This window comes from Euprymna scolopes, chromosome 34 (genome assembly GCF_053919585.1).
Source record: "Euprymna scolopes isolate OS-2025 chromosome 34, ASM5391958v1, whole genome shotgun sequence".
In the NCBI taxonomy this organism is placed as follows: domain Eukaryota; kingdom Metazoa; phylum Mollusca; class Cephalopoda; order Sepiida; family Sepiolidae; genus Euprymna; species Euprymna scolopes.
The window spans coordinates 1,690,640-1,710,639 of NC_136515.1; the positions used below are offsets into that span (position 1 = coordinate 1,690,640).

Consider the following 20,000-nt stretch of genomic DNA (forward strand, 5'->3'; position numbering starts at 1 on the left):
GATTTTTCCTATTAACATAAAAAAAATTAACGCCGCCATCTTCGACAACAACGACGCCTTTGTCAAAACACCAACAAAACTGATGTTTTTTTTTTTTTTTTTTTTTACCATAAAACACGCTGCGTGTACACTGGTTATGTTACAAAACTATGCATTACTTATGTATGTATATATTGAAGAGTTTGGCTCCAAAATATTTCATTTTAAGATTTTTTTCCTAAAAGCATAAAAAAAGAAAAAAAACAAAACGACAGCTTCGTCATAACTAAATTGAAAAGGTTTGCTCCCAAACTTGATTATTTCGAAGCTAAACTCTACAATATATATAAGTATATATGAAATACTTGGTACTTCGCCATGGTGCATTCATTTTGGCTACGGGCGCCCATTGCCTGCTATCATACTGGGCTGGCATTGGCTCCCACTAACAACCGTAGTTTTTTTTTTTTATACAAGTGGGGTGGGGGGGGGATATACTTTCACTGTGCAACGCCGGTACACAGGTCGTGCTAGTTTTGTTATATTTAGTGGCGTACCACCTGACATGAAAACGTAAAACTAAACTCCTCTTCCATCAAGGAAGTGACCCAAGATATCGATTTCAAATTCGCATTCACATGTGAATTTCTTTTTACCTTAATTTCCTATCGACTTGAAATGTTTAAATATTTATTTATTCTCCATCTCATAAAATTGTTTTCACCCTCGTTCGCACACACATCCGTGCAGTTGGGCAATTTGTCACACTGGCAATAAGATGGCTACCAACTATACAACATTGTTATTTTTCAAATGAACCAAAACGTATTTAGAGACTCGCAAAGAAAAAAACTTTGACACAAAGTTTTTTAATGGAAAAAAAAAAAAATGTTATTTATTTCGTTTGGTTTCACACGCAAATCGCCTACGCATATTCACAACAGGAAGTTGCCTTTCTTTAGTTTTTTTTTCAAATTTCAAGCGTTCATGTCTTTTAAGCACGATCTACTATGGACCCCCCCCCACCCGCCTCCTAACAGAAAGAGGAAATAAGCTGATCATCAGAACAGAGGTATAAGAAGTATATGGCCGAAAAAACAACCTTTGGGCGTCATTCTGTATAAGTTACCTACTGAAATTAAAAAGACCGCCCGGCAAATTGAAAAATTATCCATTAAGATCGGAAAAAAGAATAACTTCGTCGTGTTCAGGTCCTGGATATGACCTTAAACTATATCCAGTTGTGAGGCACCAGCTTGCGGGCTTTGGGGAGTGTGGAGCAACCCTTTAATTACCATTGCTCCCAGGTCCACTCTGACCCGGAGTGTTAGTACCTGTTAGGGTTCCAACTATGGGTTAAATAGAAAACGATTTGAAAACAACAAATATATTCTATTAAAATTTTTCTTCAAAATCTTTGGATTCGGCATTAAAAAACTCGAAAAGGGTTGATATGCCGTAAAACAACCAACCAAACAACCAACCGTCGTGTTCAATCAGATGTGTCTGAAAATATATATATATATATATAGAGAGAGAGAGAGATGTTTGTTTTTGCGATATGTTTTGAATGAATTTAATTATTTACGAAAGTGCATTTTTACCTAAATGCGAGTTGGGAATAATTTTTCCTTTAACCAATTTGGTACCCCCACATGGGAAGCAACATATATATTATTTTAAAAATATAATTATCCACTGACACGTGTTTCGTCGTCTACGACTCCTCAGATTGGCGGAATCTAGCATGTTTGAATGAGATATCATTCAAAGACTACCGTGTTTGAATATATGGTTATGTGTCAGTTTTAGTCATTTAGAACTGTTTTAAAGCTTCACTGCTCATTCATTTTTTTCCACCAAATTTCAAACAGTTATTACAGTTTATAGATCACCTTCTTCTCAGCTATATTGTGAAAAAAAAATGTTCAATTTTCGGTCAGTAAAACAAAAATTATGAATTTTCTGGTGTTCAAAATCGTAAAAAAATGTAAGGAGGTGAGCGATGTTTTTTATGACTGGTTTCCATAGCGACCACATCTCTTCGGCGACTACTGTTACTACTAATTCACTGCTGTCGCTAAAAGAAAAGTAGCAAGTGAAACAAAGAGAATGAAAGCATGAAAGGGAGATAATTGGGGGATTTTATTGGAAGCAGACGAGTGCGGTACATTTTTATTACGTATGTGTTTATGGGGGGAGGGAAATAAGACTGAAATTAAACAAAGTAGGTGAGCGATGTTTTTTATGACTGGTTTCCATAGCAACCACGTCGCTACCAATTCAGTGTTGTCGCGAAACGAGAAGTAACAAATGAAACAGACAGAATGAAAGTATGAAAGGGAGATAATTGGAGAGATTTTATTGAAAGCAGACGAGTGCCGTACATTGTTATTACATATGCGTATGTTATGTTTATTGGGGCAAGAAAAGTAAGACTGAAATTAAACAAAGAACACATGAATTTATTGGAAGCATGGAAAACTCATGGATTACAATAGAAAAATGCGAGCATGAAAAGTAATATGGTTAAGCTTAAACATGGAAAAGTAAAGGACTAGTTGTTAAAACTGGAAAAGAAAAGGACAAGATATTCTAGTAAAAAATATAAATTTATAACTTAAAATATTGCAGCATTAAGAATTTTTTAAATTCAATTTATAACATTATATAATCAATACTAGAATATCTTGTCCTTTTTGCCAGTTTTAACAACTAATCCTTTACTTTTCCATATTTAAGCTTAACCATATTACTTTTCATGCTCGCATTTTTCTATTGTAATATAATACATGATTGTACATATACACATGTATTCATTTGATAAAGTTAAACTGCACGGCCGTTGTTTCACTGTTAGTTTATCTGTTACATCCCTGCATTGTTCTGCCTTCTATAAACCTAAATTTTGTTTATATAAATTTTTTACCAAAATTACTGGATTTGGCATTGAATATCCTGAAAAGGGTTGATATTCTAAAAAAAAAAAAAAAAATCCCAATCAAATCAAATATGATGAATAAATATTTGAGGATAGAAAAAACTTCAACTTCAAGCATAAAAACTTTTACCAAAATGTCGAGATTCGGCATTAAATAACCTGGAAAGGGTTGATACTAGTGTTGAGATGATTAATCGAAATCGGGAATCAAAAAAATTCGGAATATTTGAGGGTATCGGAATCAGTGTCGGAATTGGAAAAATTTGTGGCGATTTTCCAATGCCAAAACGATTCTTTTAATTTTCTTTTTTTTTTTATTTGATTTTGTTTAAAGCAAAATCTTCCATTGCTGGTAATAATGATAGAATAATGAATATTTATTGATTTTAAACCACCAGTGAAGCTAAAATCGATAGATCATCCCCCACACATATATTTTTATGTTTAGGAAAATATTTGCACATTTAACGTGTGTGTGTGTGTGTGTGTGTGTTTTTTACGGTAATCAGAGAAAAATACAACTATATACTTAAATATTTAGAGATTTATAAAGAATCAGAATCGGTAATTATATTGGAATCGGGAACTTGGTAATTGTATTGGAATGGGAGGAAAAATATTGAATCGTCCCATCACTAGTTAATAAGCCATAAAACCAAAACAACCAAGCCAATCTTGCATGTCCTCTCCTCCAATAAAATTTTTTTTTTTTTTTTTTTTTTTTTTTTTTTAAACCAATAAAATGCTATTTGTTGTATTGAGTGGAAGTGCAAGTATGGAGACTAAAATTAAATTCCTCTTCCATCAAGAAAGTGACTCAAGATATCGATTTCAACTTCTCGTTCACATATCAATTTCTATTTAGCTCAATTTTCTATCGACTTTGAATGTTTAAATAAATAATGTTTCTTTCCCCTGCCTCTGCTCATAAGCTTCTTTCTCACACTCTCACACCTCTAAACGGGCAAGTTGTCAAACTATTACTAACCTGGGTTGAGAGGAGAAAAAAAAAAGGTGCCCAGTTGAGGGTGAAGGAATTAATGTTTTTAGCCAATTTTTTTATATTTGTTGTCCGGAGGGTCGAGCTTCAAAACAATACAGATCTTGTGAAAATCCGTTGCTTCTGTCAAAAGTTTTAGTCAGACATGCATACATTTAAACAAACAGGTGAGATTTATACTATAGACCAGCCTGGGTGCCGGGTGTTGGGAGATGTGTGTTGAGCAAAAAAAAAAAAAGTGGTAGTAGGCAGGCAGGTTTGAACCTGTACCGCAAAGGAGGAAAAGAATGTGAAAAAAAATAAAAAACGTGACGTCTTTGCTATTGCGTCCATCGCCAAACCGGAAGTGGCAAAGATTTAAATTAAGGCTAGTCAATCGAAAAGAGGGTTGGTTGGTTGTTTGTTTTTGTTTTATGGCATATCAACCCCTTTTCAGGTTATTTAATGCCAAATCCAGTTATTTTGAAGAAAAAGTTTTTAATAGATTTATTTATTTATTTATTTTTTCGGTTTCTATTTAACCCATAGTTGGGACCCTAACAGGTACTAATCACTCCGGGTGAGAGTGGACCTGGGAGCAATGGCAATAGATCTTTCTACTCCAGTAGTTTCTTCCCGAGAACCGCTAGACTTCCCCAACTGTACTGACTTGCAGAAGTTCAAGTGCAACGTGAACCAACATCTTGCTGCCCAAATCCCTACATAGTATCCCAGTAGTTGTTACCCCTGTTAGTAGCCCCCTACACCAAAGTGGCAATGTGCCTTGTATGGGGTGAAAATGTAATAAAAAAAAAAAGAAAAAAAAAAGTGTGGCTCCACACTCCTCAAAATCCGCAAGCTAAGGCCTCACCATTGGATATAGTTTAAGGTTATATCCAGGATCTCGAAAAGAGGGGACGACTTTCGAAAATATTGGCAGAAAAAAAGCGACCCCTCCTTATAGAAAAGTGTCCAGCTGAGGGTGAAGGAATTAATGTTTTTAGCCAATTTTTTTTGATATTTGTCGTCCAAAGGGTCGAACTTCAAAACAATAACAATCTTGTGAAAAGCCGTCGCCTTTGTCAAAAGTTTTAAGTAGACATACAAACATATATACATACATACATTTAAAAAGACAGGTGAGATTTATATTATAGACTAGCGGGGGGGGGTACCTGGCGTTGCCCGGGTGTTTGGAGGTGTGTGTGGTCACCCGGGTGTTTGTGTCGGGGGGGGGTTAAAATAAAAAAAAAGTTTTGGTAGGTAAGTATGAAGGATCGAACCCGAAGCCTTGAGGCAAAGTTGGAAATTAAAGTGTGAAAAAAAACGTGCGACGTTAACCACTGGGTCACCATGAAATACTAACGGAAACACGTTTGAATTTATTTAATTATTTAGAATTGTCAGGTGCCCGTTTTAATGACTTAATGAGGTCAACTTTGACTGCGGGGTAGTATTTTATTTACTGTGGGAACGCTTTTTTAATTTTTTTTGTTTCCCTAAGATGTTGGGGGGGGGGAAATCAGCTCCCCATAACAAGGGGATTGTCCAAATTGAATAGCAATTGTCTGATATAAGGAGAAACTCTACATTGATCAAATTGCTTTCGGACATTTCCGGCGATCGCGACTGGAAAAATACAGTCAGAATTAGTTCCGCTTTTATTATACGAAAAAGTCTAATCCACATGTGGCGAGCGAAAAATGTTGAATATTCATCTTTTCAAAGTCGAGCAAATTAAATAGACAGGCGACCATCATTAACTCATAGATATTATCATTTAGACGTGATATAAAAATATGATATGGAAGTGAGTCGACCGATCGCTTCTTAGAAAGAAGCATTTCTCGGACATACACAAAAAGCGAACATACATACATATATACACACATTTTCGCTTTTATATATATAGATTATCCCCCCACCTCCAAATATGATGGAAAGTGGTGGATGAGGGTCAATTTTTTTTTTTTTTGACAAAGGGGTCAGTACATTATCAAGGCCTGAAGGCCACTTGAGGATAAGGGTTAATGAGTGTACGGTAGTTGTTAGGACAAGTGTAGTAATCGTTAGTAGTCGAAATTTGGTATAATTTGATTATCTAAGGGGACTGATCAGCAAGAACTTGTTTACATTGGACTTAAAGACGACCATATTGTAGTCAGCTAGAAAGCGGACCAGCAGAACAGATTTCCACAGGTAGGCAGTTCTAGGAAAGAAACTTTTTTCATGAAATCTAGGTTAAGATTTAGACAGTGTGAGAAATTATTAATAGTGGTTGTAGCTAGACGGATGTTTTTTGTTAAAGTTTGACAAGGGGGACCATAGATTGGAGCTCAGACGAGTAGTCACTATGAAAATAACGATAGAGCAGAGACTGGATATCCCTACTTATATATAAAAGGCACTTTGTGTCTTTGAGATCATTCCATTTGCATTTCAAAATGACTGGTGCGATTTTTATGAATGTTCACACAAATGTACTCTATTTGTCTGGGAGTGTTCGTGTATAGGTTTTGTGTCAAAATACCTCTGATAGGTATCGATAAGCAAAAAAATTCCACTAAAGAAGGAGCAGTTTGGTTTTGACTGAAGTTAACATTTTTATACAGCCTAACCTCACAAGTGCAGTTCTCATCTTGAGTGTGATTTTCACAATGTTTCGGTCGATACACCTGAAGAAGGTCGGAGGTTATATCTTGTCAAGCTCAAATGTTTCTGTCGAACTCGGGAATTTTGAGCAGAACCCTTTATTTGCTTCACGGGATAGCATGTTCTTGTTCTGTTAGACATGTGAAAATCACACTCAAGATGAGAACAGTAGTCCGATGAATCCAAATACAAATAACCAATCCTCATCTCAAAAATTCAGAAACCTCACAAGTGCATTTGAGAAGTTTTATCATCACGCAAGCAAAAGGGCCTGTTGTATAAAATCAACAGTAGGTTCTTTGATAAAACAGGAGCGCATGTGAAATGAATGTTTCTGTTTAGAGCACAATCGAACCTTGATACTTGACAAGTGCATTTTAAACTTTACTTCAAGTTCCCGACTAGAGCAGGCAATCAATCGATTTGATTGACAAATGGACAATTTATCACCGATTTCGATGACAATAAAAATATTGGGAGTGTGGGACATTCGGTGGTTCTTATTCAATTCCTGGCAACGTTGGGTCAAATTTTATTTCCCTTCTCACCAATTGACAATCAGTTGAATTTTTTTCTGTTTTTTTTTTTTTTGTCTATTGGATTATTCATCTTTGTTGGAAAAATAATGACCCTTTTTTTTATAGTCATTTTTTTAATTTCGTTAATTTGAATATTAGATCTGTTTTTATCCGTGCCTTTTTTTTTTATATGGATTCGAGTTAAACTTGTGCCTTAATTTGATCCATATGACATGAATTCAATTCCTCATCTCAAAAATTCAGAAAATCAAATATTCCATATTAAAAACAATGCACCCTCCCAGGATTTACCTTCACTCTTTGAAAAGGGCTCGGTCTATGATCAATCGTCTGAGGCACCCTTAAGTGGGGAATGCTGATAGGGTTGCTAAGGTATTTTTGCAGAAGACATTTCTGAGTTCGACAAGATACACCTGAAGAAGGTCAGAGGTTACATTGACCGAAACGTTGTGAAAATAACATTCAAGATGAGAACAGTAGTCCGATGAATCCAAATAATACAAATAACCAATCCTCATCTCAAAAATTCAGAAACATCACAAGTGCATTTGAGAAGTTTTATCATCACACAAGCAAAACTGAAGTTAACATTTTTATACAGCCTAACCTCACAAGTGCAGTTCTCATCTTGAGTGTGATTTTCACAATGTTTCGGTCGATACACCTGAAGAAGGTCGGAGGTTATATCTTGTCAAGCTCAAATGTTTCTGTCGAACTCAGGAATTTTGAGCGGAACCCTTTATTTGCTTCACGGGGATAGCATGTTCTTGTTCTGTTAGACATGTGAAAATCACACTCAAGATGAGAACAGTAGTCCGATGAATCCAAATACAAATAACCAATCCTCATCTCAAAAATTCAGAAACCTCACAAGTGCATTTGAGAAGTTTTATCATCACGCAAGCAAAAGGGCCTGTTGTATAAAATCAACAGTAGGTTCTTTGATAAAACAGGAGCGCATGTGAAATGAATGTTTCTGTTTAGAGCACAATCGAACCTTGATACTTGACAAGTGCATTTTAAACTTTACTTCAAGTTCCCGACTAGAGCAGTAAATCAATCGATTTGATTGACAAATGGACAATTTATCACCGATTTCGATGACAATAAAAATATTGGGAGTGTGGGACATTCGGTGGTTCTTATTCAATTCCTGGCAACGTTGGGTCTCCCTGCTAGTTGGATAATATAGAGAACTTGCTCTGCAAAAATAACGGACTCAAGTTCCCTCTACAAAACAACCAAACCAAACACGATGAATAAATGTTTGAAGGTGTAAAGAACTGGAGGAATAAAACACTTTTATTAAAATGAAAAATGCTATTTCTACATTTGCTGGAAGTGTCACTCTGACATGAAAAAACGTCAAACTGAATTCCTCTTCCATCAACGAAATGACCCAAGATATCGATTTCAACTCCTCATTCAGATATCAATTTCTCTTTATCTTAAATTCCTATCGACTCGAAATGTTTAAATTCATCTTGTTTAGTCCATTCTTTTTCACAAACATTGGTGTAGTTGGCCAATTTGCTGCATCCACTAGCAATAAGATTAAAGTTACAAACAATTCAACGGATATCTATGAAGACTGATTTCTTTTTCTTTTTTTTTTTTTTCAAATTTTTTTTTTTTTTTTTTTTTTTTTTTACCAATTTTTGTACAAAAGTAAATTTTATTGCGTTTGGAATAGTTGACAAGAAAGTTCTTGCGGAACTTAAAATTTTGATTTCAAATGATGTACTTTTAGATAAGTTTTTTTTATAATACCTTTACTTTATATATCATTTTTGAGAACGCTTTTCACTCTCTCTATCTAATCGTTTAAATTACAATCGTTTTAAAACAATTATGTCTTTTTTTTTTTTTTTTTTAGAACGTTGTATACAAGATAGATGAAAAAAATGCAATTTTTCACAATTTTCTTATTTCAATTCAAACTAGGCCGAAAAACTGCTGAAACAACTCGCAATATCAACAAAGTGTCTGGCTAAAAAACCACTACTGAATGCACAGCACAATGGTGGTTTAAGAAATTTCATGGTGGCAATGAGTCTTTAAGATGATGAGCATGGTGGTCGGCCATAAAATCAATTAAGAGCCTTAGTTGAAGCTAATCCACGTACAACTATGCGAGAACTTGTTTCTGAATTAGACGTAACGTGTACGACGATTTTCAACCACTTGAGAGATTGAAAGACAAAAAAACTTGATAAATGGGTGCCTCACGAATTGAACGACAACCAAAAGAAACGCCGTTATGAAGTGTCATCTTCCCTTCTTTTACGCAACAAAAAATGATCCTTTTCTTGACTGGATTCTGATAGTGGTTTTCGTATAAAAAAAAGCAAAACTAATGACAGCGATACCAGCTTTCCGGCTTTGTGCCGGGGACATCCAGAAAGCAATTAGATTTGATCACTGTGTGGAAAAAACCCCTCATATCAGACAATTGCTATTCATTTGGATACTCCTCTATGTATGGGAGCTGGTTTTCCCCCAATATCTTGGGAAAACAAAACCCCAAAAAATGGCCTCACAGCCCAAGTTAAGTGTGTGATTTCATTCCCCTATGGCGTGATGTTTGACCTCATTAAATTTACGCACCTGTCATATAGCTTTTTAATCGTTAAATTAGAACACTTTTTAGTTCCTGTCCCGCCGTTGCAGAGTGGTAAGATGTCAGGTTTCTCCTCACTTTCTTTTCCACCATTCGTCAACTGTTCAGGTTCGAGCCTACCTATCTACTACAACTTTTTTTTTCTCAACACACACCTACAAACACCCGGGCAATGCCGGGCACCCCCGCTAGTCATATATAAAAGTAAGATGTGAGAAAAACAATCTAATATATATATACACACACACAAAAATTTATGCAAAAAATTAATAAATTTAATATACCTGCTCTGTTTACTCATTGAGCACCTTTTGGTAGACACATGTTGTTTCATTGGATGTACTTCTAGGAAACTAAACTCTACTGCCATACATATATATATATATATAAGATTGGTTTTCTCAAAAAAAAAAAATCTACGGTTATATATAAATATATTAGATTGGTTTTTCTCAAAAGAATCTACGGTTATATATATATATATATGACTACTTCATTTAATCACATAAATTAATATATAATATACGAAAGTATAAATTTATGCGTAAACGAAGTATTTACTTCAACAGTGCTCAATACGTAGGTAGAGCAAGGTAGTAAGTAATTGCCATATATATTTTAGAATTTATATGGGGAGTCACAAGAAACGAATGTTTTTAAGGACAACCAAAATCTTTGAATATTTCAACAAAAATTTTATAACGTACATAAAAATATTTCCTAAACGATGGCATTATGGAATATTTAGAAGCGGAAAATTATTTCTGACAAATGAGGACCATTTTCACGAGCACAGATTTGAGGCCGCTTTCTAAAGTTTCAAAATTATAATCAATAACTAAAACAAAATTTATATCAAAATATAAACAAATAACAACAAACTAAACGGCATCTTAAACAGGTTTAAAGACTACCCTCCTCACCCCTTATCTTTTACTCAAGGAGAGCAATGCGTTTCCCATGACTCCTCCTCTATAATTATATATATATATATATATATATATATATATATATATATATATATATATATATATATAAGTTCCATGTTTTGACAAGCTTCTGGATCTGACCTTTACTCCTGATCTGAAATGAAACACGTATATCAAATCTGTTGCCAAAGTCACTGAAAAAAATGGTGAGATCATTCTACCACTCCATTAGATAGGTGAGGCCCCAGCTTGCGGGCTTTGGGGAGTGTGGAGTCACCCTTTAATTGCCATTGCTCCCAGGTCCATTTCGACCCGGAGTGGTAGTACCTGTTAGGGTCCCAACTATGGGTTAAATAGAAACCGACTTGAAAACAACAAATATATTCTATTTAAAAAAAAATTTTCTTCCGAATCTTTGGATTCAGCATTAAATAACCTGAAAAGGGGTTGATATGCCGTAAAACAAAAACAACCAACCATTAGATATCTCACAGCCGACACAATTCTTTACCTATATAAGAGCAAGGTACATCCAAGGATGGAGTACTGTTGCTACATCTGAGGAGGGGCTGCTAGAAATACCTTATCCTTTGACAGTTTAAAATAGACTTCATAACCTAGTGGAGGATGCTTTTTTCTCTTCCCTGCAACCTCTTTCTCGCAGAAGAGATATTGTAAGCCTGTCTCTATTTTATCATTATTCTCATGGCAAGTGCTCGTCTGAGCTCCAATCTATGGTTCCTCATCGCCAAACTTTCACAAGAAACACTCGTCTAGCTGAAACCACTATCAATAATTTCTCTCACTCTTTATCTGTGCCTAAACCTAAATGTAGATTCCATGAACAAAGCTTCTTTCTTAGAACTGCACGCCTGTGGAACTCTGTTCTGTTTTACTGCTTTCCAACCGACTACAATATGGTCGTCTTCAAGTCCAACGTAAACAAATTCTTAATGAGCCGTCTCAAGTAATCTAATTTACCAAATTTCCACTACTAACGATTACTATGATATTGTCCCATAGATTACCGTACATTCATTAACTCTTATCCTCGAGTGGCCTCTGGACCTTGATAAGTGGTGCCTCCTTTCTAAATATATATATATATATGCTCCTATAAATTTGGATTTTTTTTGTGTATTGATATTCATATTAAAACCCTTTTTTCTATTTAATTAAAAAGAAAATACAACTTTGTTATACATGTACCGTGGAATTGCATTCATCTGTTAATTTGCATATTCTTTGAAACATTCATTTTAAATAATTCCTTATTAGTTTTTTTCGGTTTTCTTATGGAATGATCATCTTTAGTTAACCACTACGGTGCAAAAGTGTGAAAATTAAAAAAAAAAAATGAAATTTGCCAGGCGAAGGTCAAATGACAACATTGCAAAAATGCATGCATAACGTAGTAGCTATTAGTTCATGTTTTAATTTTTAGCCTTACAGCAAACATGTAATCGTAGAAAAAGTAAATCATAAGCTAAACGTTTTGGTTTCGATTCTCGGTGGTAGCGTTCTTTTTTTTTTTTCTTTTTTTTTTCTTTTTTTTCTTTTTTTTCTTTTTTTTTTCTTTTTTTTTTTCTTTTTTTTTTTTTTAACTTTTTAAATCATTGCTATATATCGTGTCCAATATAATCTATAATACAAATCTCACCTGTCTGTTTAAATGTATGTATGTATGTTTGTGTGTCTGCCTAAGACTTTCGACAGAGGCGATGAATTTTCACAAGATCGGTATCGTTTTGAAACTCTACCCTTCGGATGAGAAATATCGAAAAATTGGCTAAAAACATTAATTCCTTCACCCTCAACTGGGCGCTTTTCTACAAGGAGGGGTCGCTTTTTTCGAAAGTCATCCCCTCTTTTCGACTGACTAGCCTTACTTTCAACCTACATCACTTCGAGTTTGGCGATGGGCGTGACAGCAAAGACATAACTTTTTTTTTTTCACGTTCTCCTTTGTGGTATGGGTTCGAGCCTGCCTGCCTACTACAACTTTTTTTTTTTTCCTCGGCACACATCTCCAAACACCCAGGCAACGCCGGGCACCCAGGCTAGTATAATTATAAATACAAAATCTGGGTTTGTATTACTGTACACATAGATTCGAAAAAGTTGTCAAAAAAACAAATATATAACAAATAAATGTTATCAAAGGCAAGATAAGTTACTTTTCTACCTAACTGGATATATTTTTCGTGTTTTTATTCAATGTAACATGTTTATTCAGCTCGAAAAGCATAGTGTTTACCGATGTATTGGAAAATTCAAAATGGCGCCCGAATCTCTCTTTAACACGGTATGTTCAGGAAAAGATGTTATAAATAATAAACTAGACAAAATACTGTTAGAAATTCGCTCAATATATATTACCGTGACATAAGTTGACATATATTCGGTGTTTTTTTAAATAGTATTTTGTCTAGTTTATTATTTATAACACCTTTTCCCAAACTTACCATGTTAAAGAGTGTTGGGCGCCATTTTGAATTTTCCAATACATCGGTAAACACTGCATGTTTTTCGAGCTGAATAAACATGTTACATTGAATAAAAACACAAAAATTATATCCAGTTTGGCAGAAAAGTAACTTATCTTGCCTTTGATAACATTTATTTGTTATATTTTTGTTTTTTGACAACTTTTTCGAATCTATGTGTACAGTAATACAAACCCCAAAATCTTCATCAATTAAAATATCATATTTAAGCCTATTTTACGACTGGGCAATGGCAGGCGGCCTGCTCATATTTTTTTTTTTAGTTTGCAAAAATATTTCACATATATTAATAAATGTGGACTTACTGTTTAATATAATGGGGATGGTAAATGTCTTTGATATTTCAAGAATAAAATCTTTTTTCAAAAAGAAAACAAACCAAAAGAATGTTGCAAGAACAGAAAATCAGCATCTTCGTTCATTTATGTTTTTGTTCCTGCGTCACGTCTCTTCAACACTCCCTTTTTATTTTTATATTGCTGCATATTCGTTTACCAACAATGCTTCAAGTAAACTACCTTTTTTTTTTTTTTTTTTTTTTTTTTTTTTACATACTGCTTTTACTTTTGACGCAAATAGGTCACAAATGAGTTCACAGAGCAGAATAGATTTTTGATTTTTTTAAGAGAATTTCTGTTGAGTAATGATCAGGGAAAATTTCTTGTCAAATAAATTTTAAAGAAATTTATTCCCCCCCCCTCCCCCCGGTCACCTTCCCATAAACACGTTTTTCAATCTCAGCGGCCTCGCACTGCCTCTACTTCTATCTTTCAACTACCGTTTCATGCAGTTTCTTGTCTCCTGCGATTAGACGAGAAACCGTAAGTTTCAAATTGATACAGTAACAGAATAGGCACGTTTTTCTTTGTCTTCCTGTATTTGAACATACTCGGCATAATAAACAACTGCTTGCACCAGCTGTGCTCACACGCCGACAATATATATATATATATATATATATATATATATATATATATATATATATATATATATATATTGCTGTCAATGTTTTTGTGTACTCAAATATCATAAAATTCCCAATACAATTTACTTGGCAAGTGACAAGTTTTTTTTTTTTTACTAAAAATCCAATTGTATTACATATTTTTATTGCTCCATAGCGAACATTCTCCCCCCCCTTTTTTTTAAAATGTCTGTCTATTGATAACGCAAAAGATAGTTTTTATGACAAATTTGAAATTGTTTCAAACATTGCAACTAGCAAATTTTGCAAAGTAAACCGCGAAAGCCAGCTGATATATATATATATATATATATATATATATATATATATATATATATATATATATATTTTAAAGCCAAAGACAATGCGGAGGAAGACCGGAAAAGATGAAGTAAAAAAGAAAAACAAACAGATGTAGACGAGTATGGTTGAATAAAGGAGTGTCTAACCTTTATTTGACTATCATTCTTCATTTCAATATAATTATTTATAACTAACATCAACATACCAGCAACTTGGTTACAAATAATTATACATTGAAATGAAGAATGATAGTCAAATAAAGGTTAGACACTCCTCTACTCAACCATACTCGTCTACATCTGTTTGTTTTTCTTTTTTACTTCATCTTTTCCGGTCTTCCTCCGCATTGTCTTTGGCTTTAAAAAATATATATATATATATATATATATATTTCTTTACCAACAATGCTTCAAGCAAACTACTACCTACTCATATATATGTATATATATAATGTAGTAATGAAGTCAAAAGGATGTAGTGTTTACCTGATATACGCAATGGTAAACTTCAATCTAATATAAAAACCAGTGTTTATATATAGATAATTTAATCCCAACCAAATAAAAAAGCTCAATACGCAATAGAGAGTAGAGCTTATTATAAGAGAAATAAAATTAAAACTGTAAGTTGAACTTTACAATCAAAATTTATTGTTCGACTGAATACTCCAAAAAACAATTTACAAAATCCTTATTCCGCGGAGTTTCAAAGAATGCAATTCTTGTTATTCTTTTTCTTGTCAGATTAGAAAAAATAGCAAGAATAGCTTTCTTTGAAACTCCGCAGAATAAGGATTTTGTAAATTCTTTTTTGGAGTATTCAGTCGAACAATAAATTTTAATTGTAAATTTCAACTTACAGTTTTAATTTTCTACTTTTCCGGTTAAAGGTATTCAAGAGATAAAACTCATGAATTAAAATGAGGTTATTAAGAGTGCTCAATAAAAAAGAGCTAAATATATTATTTTTATGTATATAGACAAGTATTACATACTCACTACACTAAACATGTTAATGTTTCGAAGCAAATTGATTTATTAAAAGAAAAACAACTGTTGCTCATCAGGCGAGAGAAATAAAGTTTGTCTGCTATTCATAGCATCTTGTTCTTAAATAATTTAAGGACAAAATGCTCTGAATAGTTGGTTTCCTTAATAAACCAATTTGCTCCGAAACTTTAGCGTGTTTAGTGTAGCCAGTATGTAATATTTGTGTGTGTGTGTCTCTCTCTCTCTCTCTCTCTCTCTCTCTATATATATATATATATATATATATATATATATATATATATATATATATATACTCGGGGCTTTTTTATATTCAAAAGTAATGGACTAGTGAATTCAACGAGGTTGTTAGATAGTGCTCAATAAAAAGAGCTGATAATACTTGTTTATTGTTATATAAACATGTTTACATCCCGCTGCTACAAACAGCCACTTGTTTCAATCAAACAACAGATATCATCAGGCAGCGACTTGACTATTCAAATGTTCAAAAGGTTATTCATTGAAAATTTGAATAGTCAAGTCGCTGCCTGATGATATCTGTTGTTTGATTGAAACAAGTGGCTGTTTGTAGCAGCGGGATGTAAACATGTTTATATAACAATAAACATATATATATATATATATATATATATATATATTTTGTGTACAGAAAGTTGTTAGTTGAGACATCCATGAGAGATCTGTCTCAAGTAACAACTTTCTATACACAAAATATAAATACTCTCTTACAATTTGGATTTTCCTTTTAATTGAGCACTCTGCTGGAATTCTTTTTCCAAAAAAAAAAACTAATCATAATTATATATATATATATATATATATATATATAATGAAAAGTTGTAGGCCAATTTACGATAAATCCAATGCCTTCCTTAATTTTTTTTTTTTATTACAAAGGAGTATTCACTTATCAAGGCCCGGAATCCACTCGAGGATAAGGGTTAATGAGTGTACAGTAGTCAATGGGACAATATTGTATTACTCGTTAATAGTGGAAATTTGGTAAACTGGATTACTTAAGGGGACTGTTCATCAAGAACTTGTTTACGTTGGTCTTGAAGACGACCATATTGTAGTTAGTTGGAAAGCAGGAAAACGGAACAGAGTTCCACAGGCATGGAGTTCTAAGAAATAATCTTTTTTCAAGGAATCTACGTTTAGGTTTAAGCACAGATAAAGAGCGGGAGGAATTATTAATAGTGGTTTTAGCTAGACACATGTTTTTCATGAAAGTCGGGCTAGGGAGGACCATATATTGGAGCTCAGACGAGCACTTGCTATGAAAATAATGATAAAGCAGAGGCAGGCTCGCAATGTCTCTTTTGTGAGAAAGAAATTGCAGGGAAGACAGTCTAATTTGCACTCTGTCAAGGCAGGATAAGCTGCTTCTAGCAGCTCCTGTCCAGATGTGGCAACAGTACTCCATCCTTGGACGTATTTGGTTCTTATAGAGGTAGAGAATTGCATTGGCAGTGAGATATCTATTGGAGCAGTAGAATGATCCCACCATTTTTCCAGCAGCCTTGGCAACAGATTTGATGTACATGTTCCATCTCAGATCAGGAGTAAATGTCAGACCCAGAAGCTTGTCAAAACATGGAACCTCCCCAAGATGAGAAATAAAATAATGAAAAGTTCTAGGCTATCTTCTAGTCAATCATTTTTTTTTTTTTAATTTTTGGGAGGATATTTATTTTTGGCGTGACATGTAATTACGTCAAAATGCTTGAAATGCAAATTTCAATTGTGACGTGTAATCTATATATATAAAAGCGAAAATGTATGTATGTGTGTTTGCTTTTTGTGTATACAAAAGGCTTTTTTGGCTGTCATTCTCGGTTGGCTCGCTCCTTAAAACCTTTTATATGCTGTCTAAATAATAATATCTACGACTAAGGAACTCGGGTCGCAGCTATCTTTAATTTACCCGACTTTTACAAATTATTTTTGAGATTTTTTTTATCGCTGCGTAGCGGGGAAAACAGAAACTGGCTTTTAGCGCAAAGCTAGGTCAAACATCATGACACCTGCTAATTTCGGTTTATAAACGTCAACTTAACATACTTATCAATTCATCTGTTCCCGTGGTCGAGATGGTTAGGTCGCAGGGTTTTTTCCCCATTTCCTTTCCACCTCCGCGTCAAAGGTTCGGGGTTCAAGCCTACCTTTCTACTAAAACTTTTTTTTTTTCTTTTATACCTCCAAACACCCGGCCAATGTTTTTTTTTTTTTTTTTTTTTACAGGGTTGTTTTGATTTACCCCCCCCCCCAACACACACCTCCAAACACCCGGGCAACACAGGGTACCCCTGCTAGTCTATAATATAAATCTCACCTGTCTATTTAAATGTATGTTTGTATGTCTGCCTAAAACTTTCGACAGAGGCAACGGATTTTCGCGAGATCAATATCGTTTGGAGCTCGACCCTTCAGACGACAAATATTGAAAAATTGGCGAAAAACATTAATTCCTTCACCATCAGCTGGGCACTTTTCTACGAGGAGGGGTCGCTTTTTTTTGCCGATATATTTTCGAAAGTCATCCCCTCTTTTAAATTGTCTAGCCTTAATTTGAACCTATGTCACTTCAAGTTTGGCGATGGGTGCGACAACAAAGACGTCACTTTTTTTTTTTTTTTTTTTTTTTTTTCACATTCTTTTCCTCATTTGCCGTACGGGTTTGAGCCTGCCTGCCTACTACCCTTTTTTTTTTTTTTTTTTCCTCAACACACACATCCAAACACTTGGGCAACACTGAGCACCCAGCCTAGTAAGAAATAAAGGTGCTTCTTTACTATAAGATTTAAATTAGAAGTATTTTTTCAATAAAAAAATTCTAATATTGAATTTTGCCATAAAGTACAAAATAATAAACGGTGAAGAACACAAAATATTAAATCAAGTCAAAGTTGTGTTTTCCGTGGTATAAGCATTGTTTAAATTTTAAAATACGTATGAAATGTTATGTAAAATAGACGAATATTGATTTGTTTAAAATTAATATTTCGGCAATAGATGCCATCATCAGAATTTTATACATTTTTTTCCGTCTCCAAGCTGGTAAATGGAAAAAAAAGTTACTATATAATCCGAGTGTTGTTTGTCTGCAGACATCAAGTGTAATCTTCTAGCATTAGAAAATATCACTGCACAAAAAAAAACTAACATCGTTATCTTCCCTAACAAGGATATACATGTGACTGGGGATCACTTGTGAATTTCATACTCCATGAAACTTCTTCCTTTGAAGGAAGCCGGTTAAACCTGCATAGGATTAGTGCCATTTCCATTTTCTTTTTTTTTTCCATGTAGACATTCACCCAATTGGACTTGAAAAGATTGTTGTAATCAGCTGGGAAACAACCCTACGGGATTGTGTTCCATTTTCTTGTTTTAGGTAATGATGATACCCTCCGTGAAATTCGTTTTCTAAGAGTAAAGTATTTTATCAATATAAATAATTATCCCACCTACCGAATTATATTTGAAAACTTTGTTCGACATTAAATAATCCATGAATGGTTTATATGCCGTAAGACAAATGAAACCAAATAATTTATGAAATCTTTTTTTTTATATTTTCAGATTTCCCTCATATCAGTTTCTTGGAATTGGTCAGGTAAGTTCCTGCTGTTTTCTAGTTTTGGTACTGATTCAGAAACTGACCCAAGGTCACGTTGACATCTTCCATTAGTAACTGGAAGAAGCGAACATGAACACTGCCAGACGATAAATTCAAAATACTGAAAGTAAAACTTGAACAGAAGATAGGACTTACTATAAGTTTAATAATTATATGAAAGAGGTATTTTACTTTTTTTCTATAAATGTTTCAAAGAAATTTTTTTTATGACAAAATCATGGAAACAACTATGATAGAAAATGTATAATTCTTTTTAATCGAAAGTTTTTAAAACTTGTTTTGCAAGAAAAATTTCTATAAAATAAGTGGTTTTTTATCATAGAAACAACTATGATAGAAATCAAGATTTTTTTTTTTTTTCTATCGAAAGTTTCAATAAAATGTTTTTTTCATGGAAACAACTATGATAGAAAATCAAGATGTGTTTCTTTTTTTTGTTTTGAAAGTTTCAATAAAATAAGTGGTTTTTTTTTCATAAAAACAACTATGATTGAAAATCAAGATTTAAAAAAAATTTTTATTATCAAGTTTCAATAAATAAGTGTTTTTTTTTTTCATAAAAACAACTATGATTGGAAATCAAGATTTAAAAAAATTTTTATTATCAAAAGTTTCAATAAATAAGTGTTTTTTTTTTTTTTTTCATAAAAACAACTATGATTGGAAATCAAGATTTTAAAAAATTTTTATTATCAAAAGTTTCAATAAATAAGTGGTTTTTTTTTGTTTTTTTTTTTTTTCATAAAAACAACTATGATTGGAAATCAAGATTGAAAAAAATTTTATTATCAAAAGTTTCAATAAATAAGTGTTTTTTTTTTTTTTTTTTTTTCATAAAAACAACTATGATTGGAAATCAAGATTTAAAAAAATTTTTATTATCAAAAGTTTCAATAAATAAGTGTTTTTTTTTTTCATAAAAACAACTATGATT

At 33.3% G+C, this 20,000-nt stretch overlaps 1 protein-coding gene across 1 annotated transcript in view; it reads left to right on the forward strand.

Annotated features, from left to right (window-relative positions):
- LOC145259075 (solute carrier family 35 member D2-like protein) overlaps positions 1-20,000 on the forward strand; it is a 148,563-nt gene that overhangs the window by 39,085 nt on the left and 89,478 nt on the right. Inside the window, exon 2 of the mRNA XM_080116706.1 lies at positions 19,009-19,042. Within this exon, the coding sequence (XP_079972832.1) occupies positions 19,009-19,042 (34 nt within the window). The remainder of the gene's footprint in view (positions 1-19,008; positions 19,043-20,000) is intronic.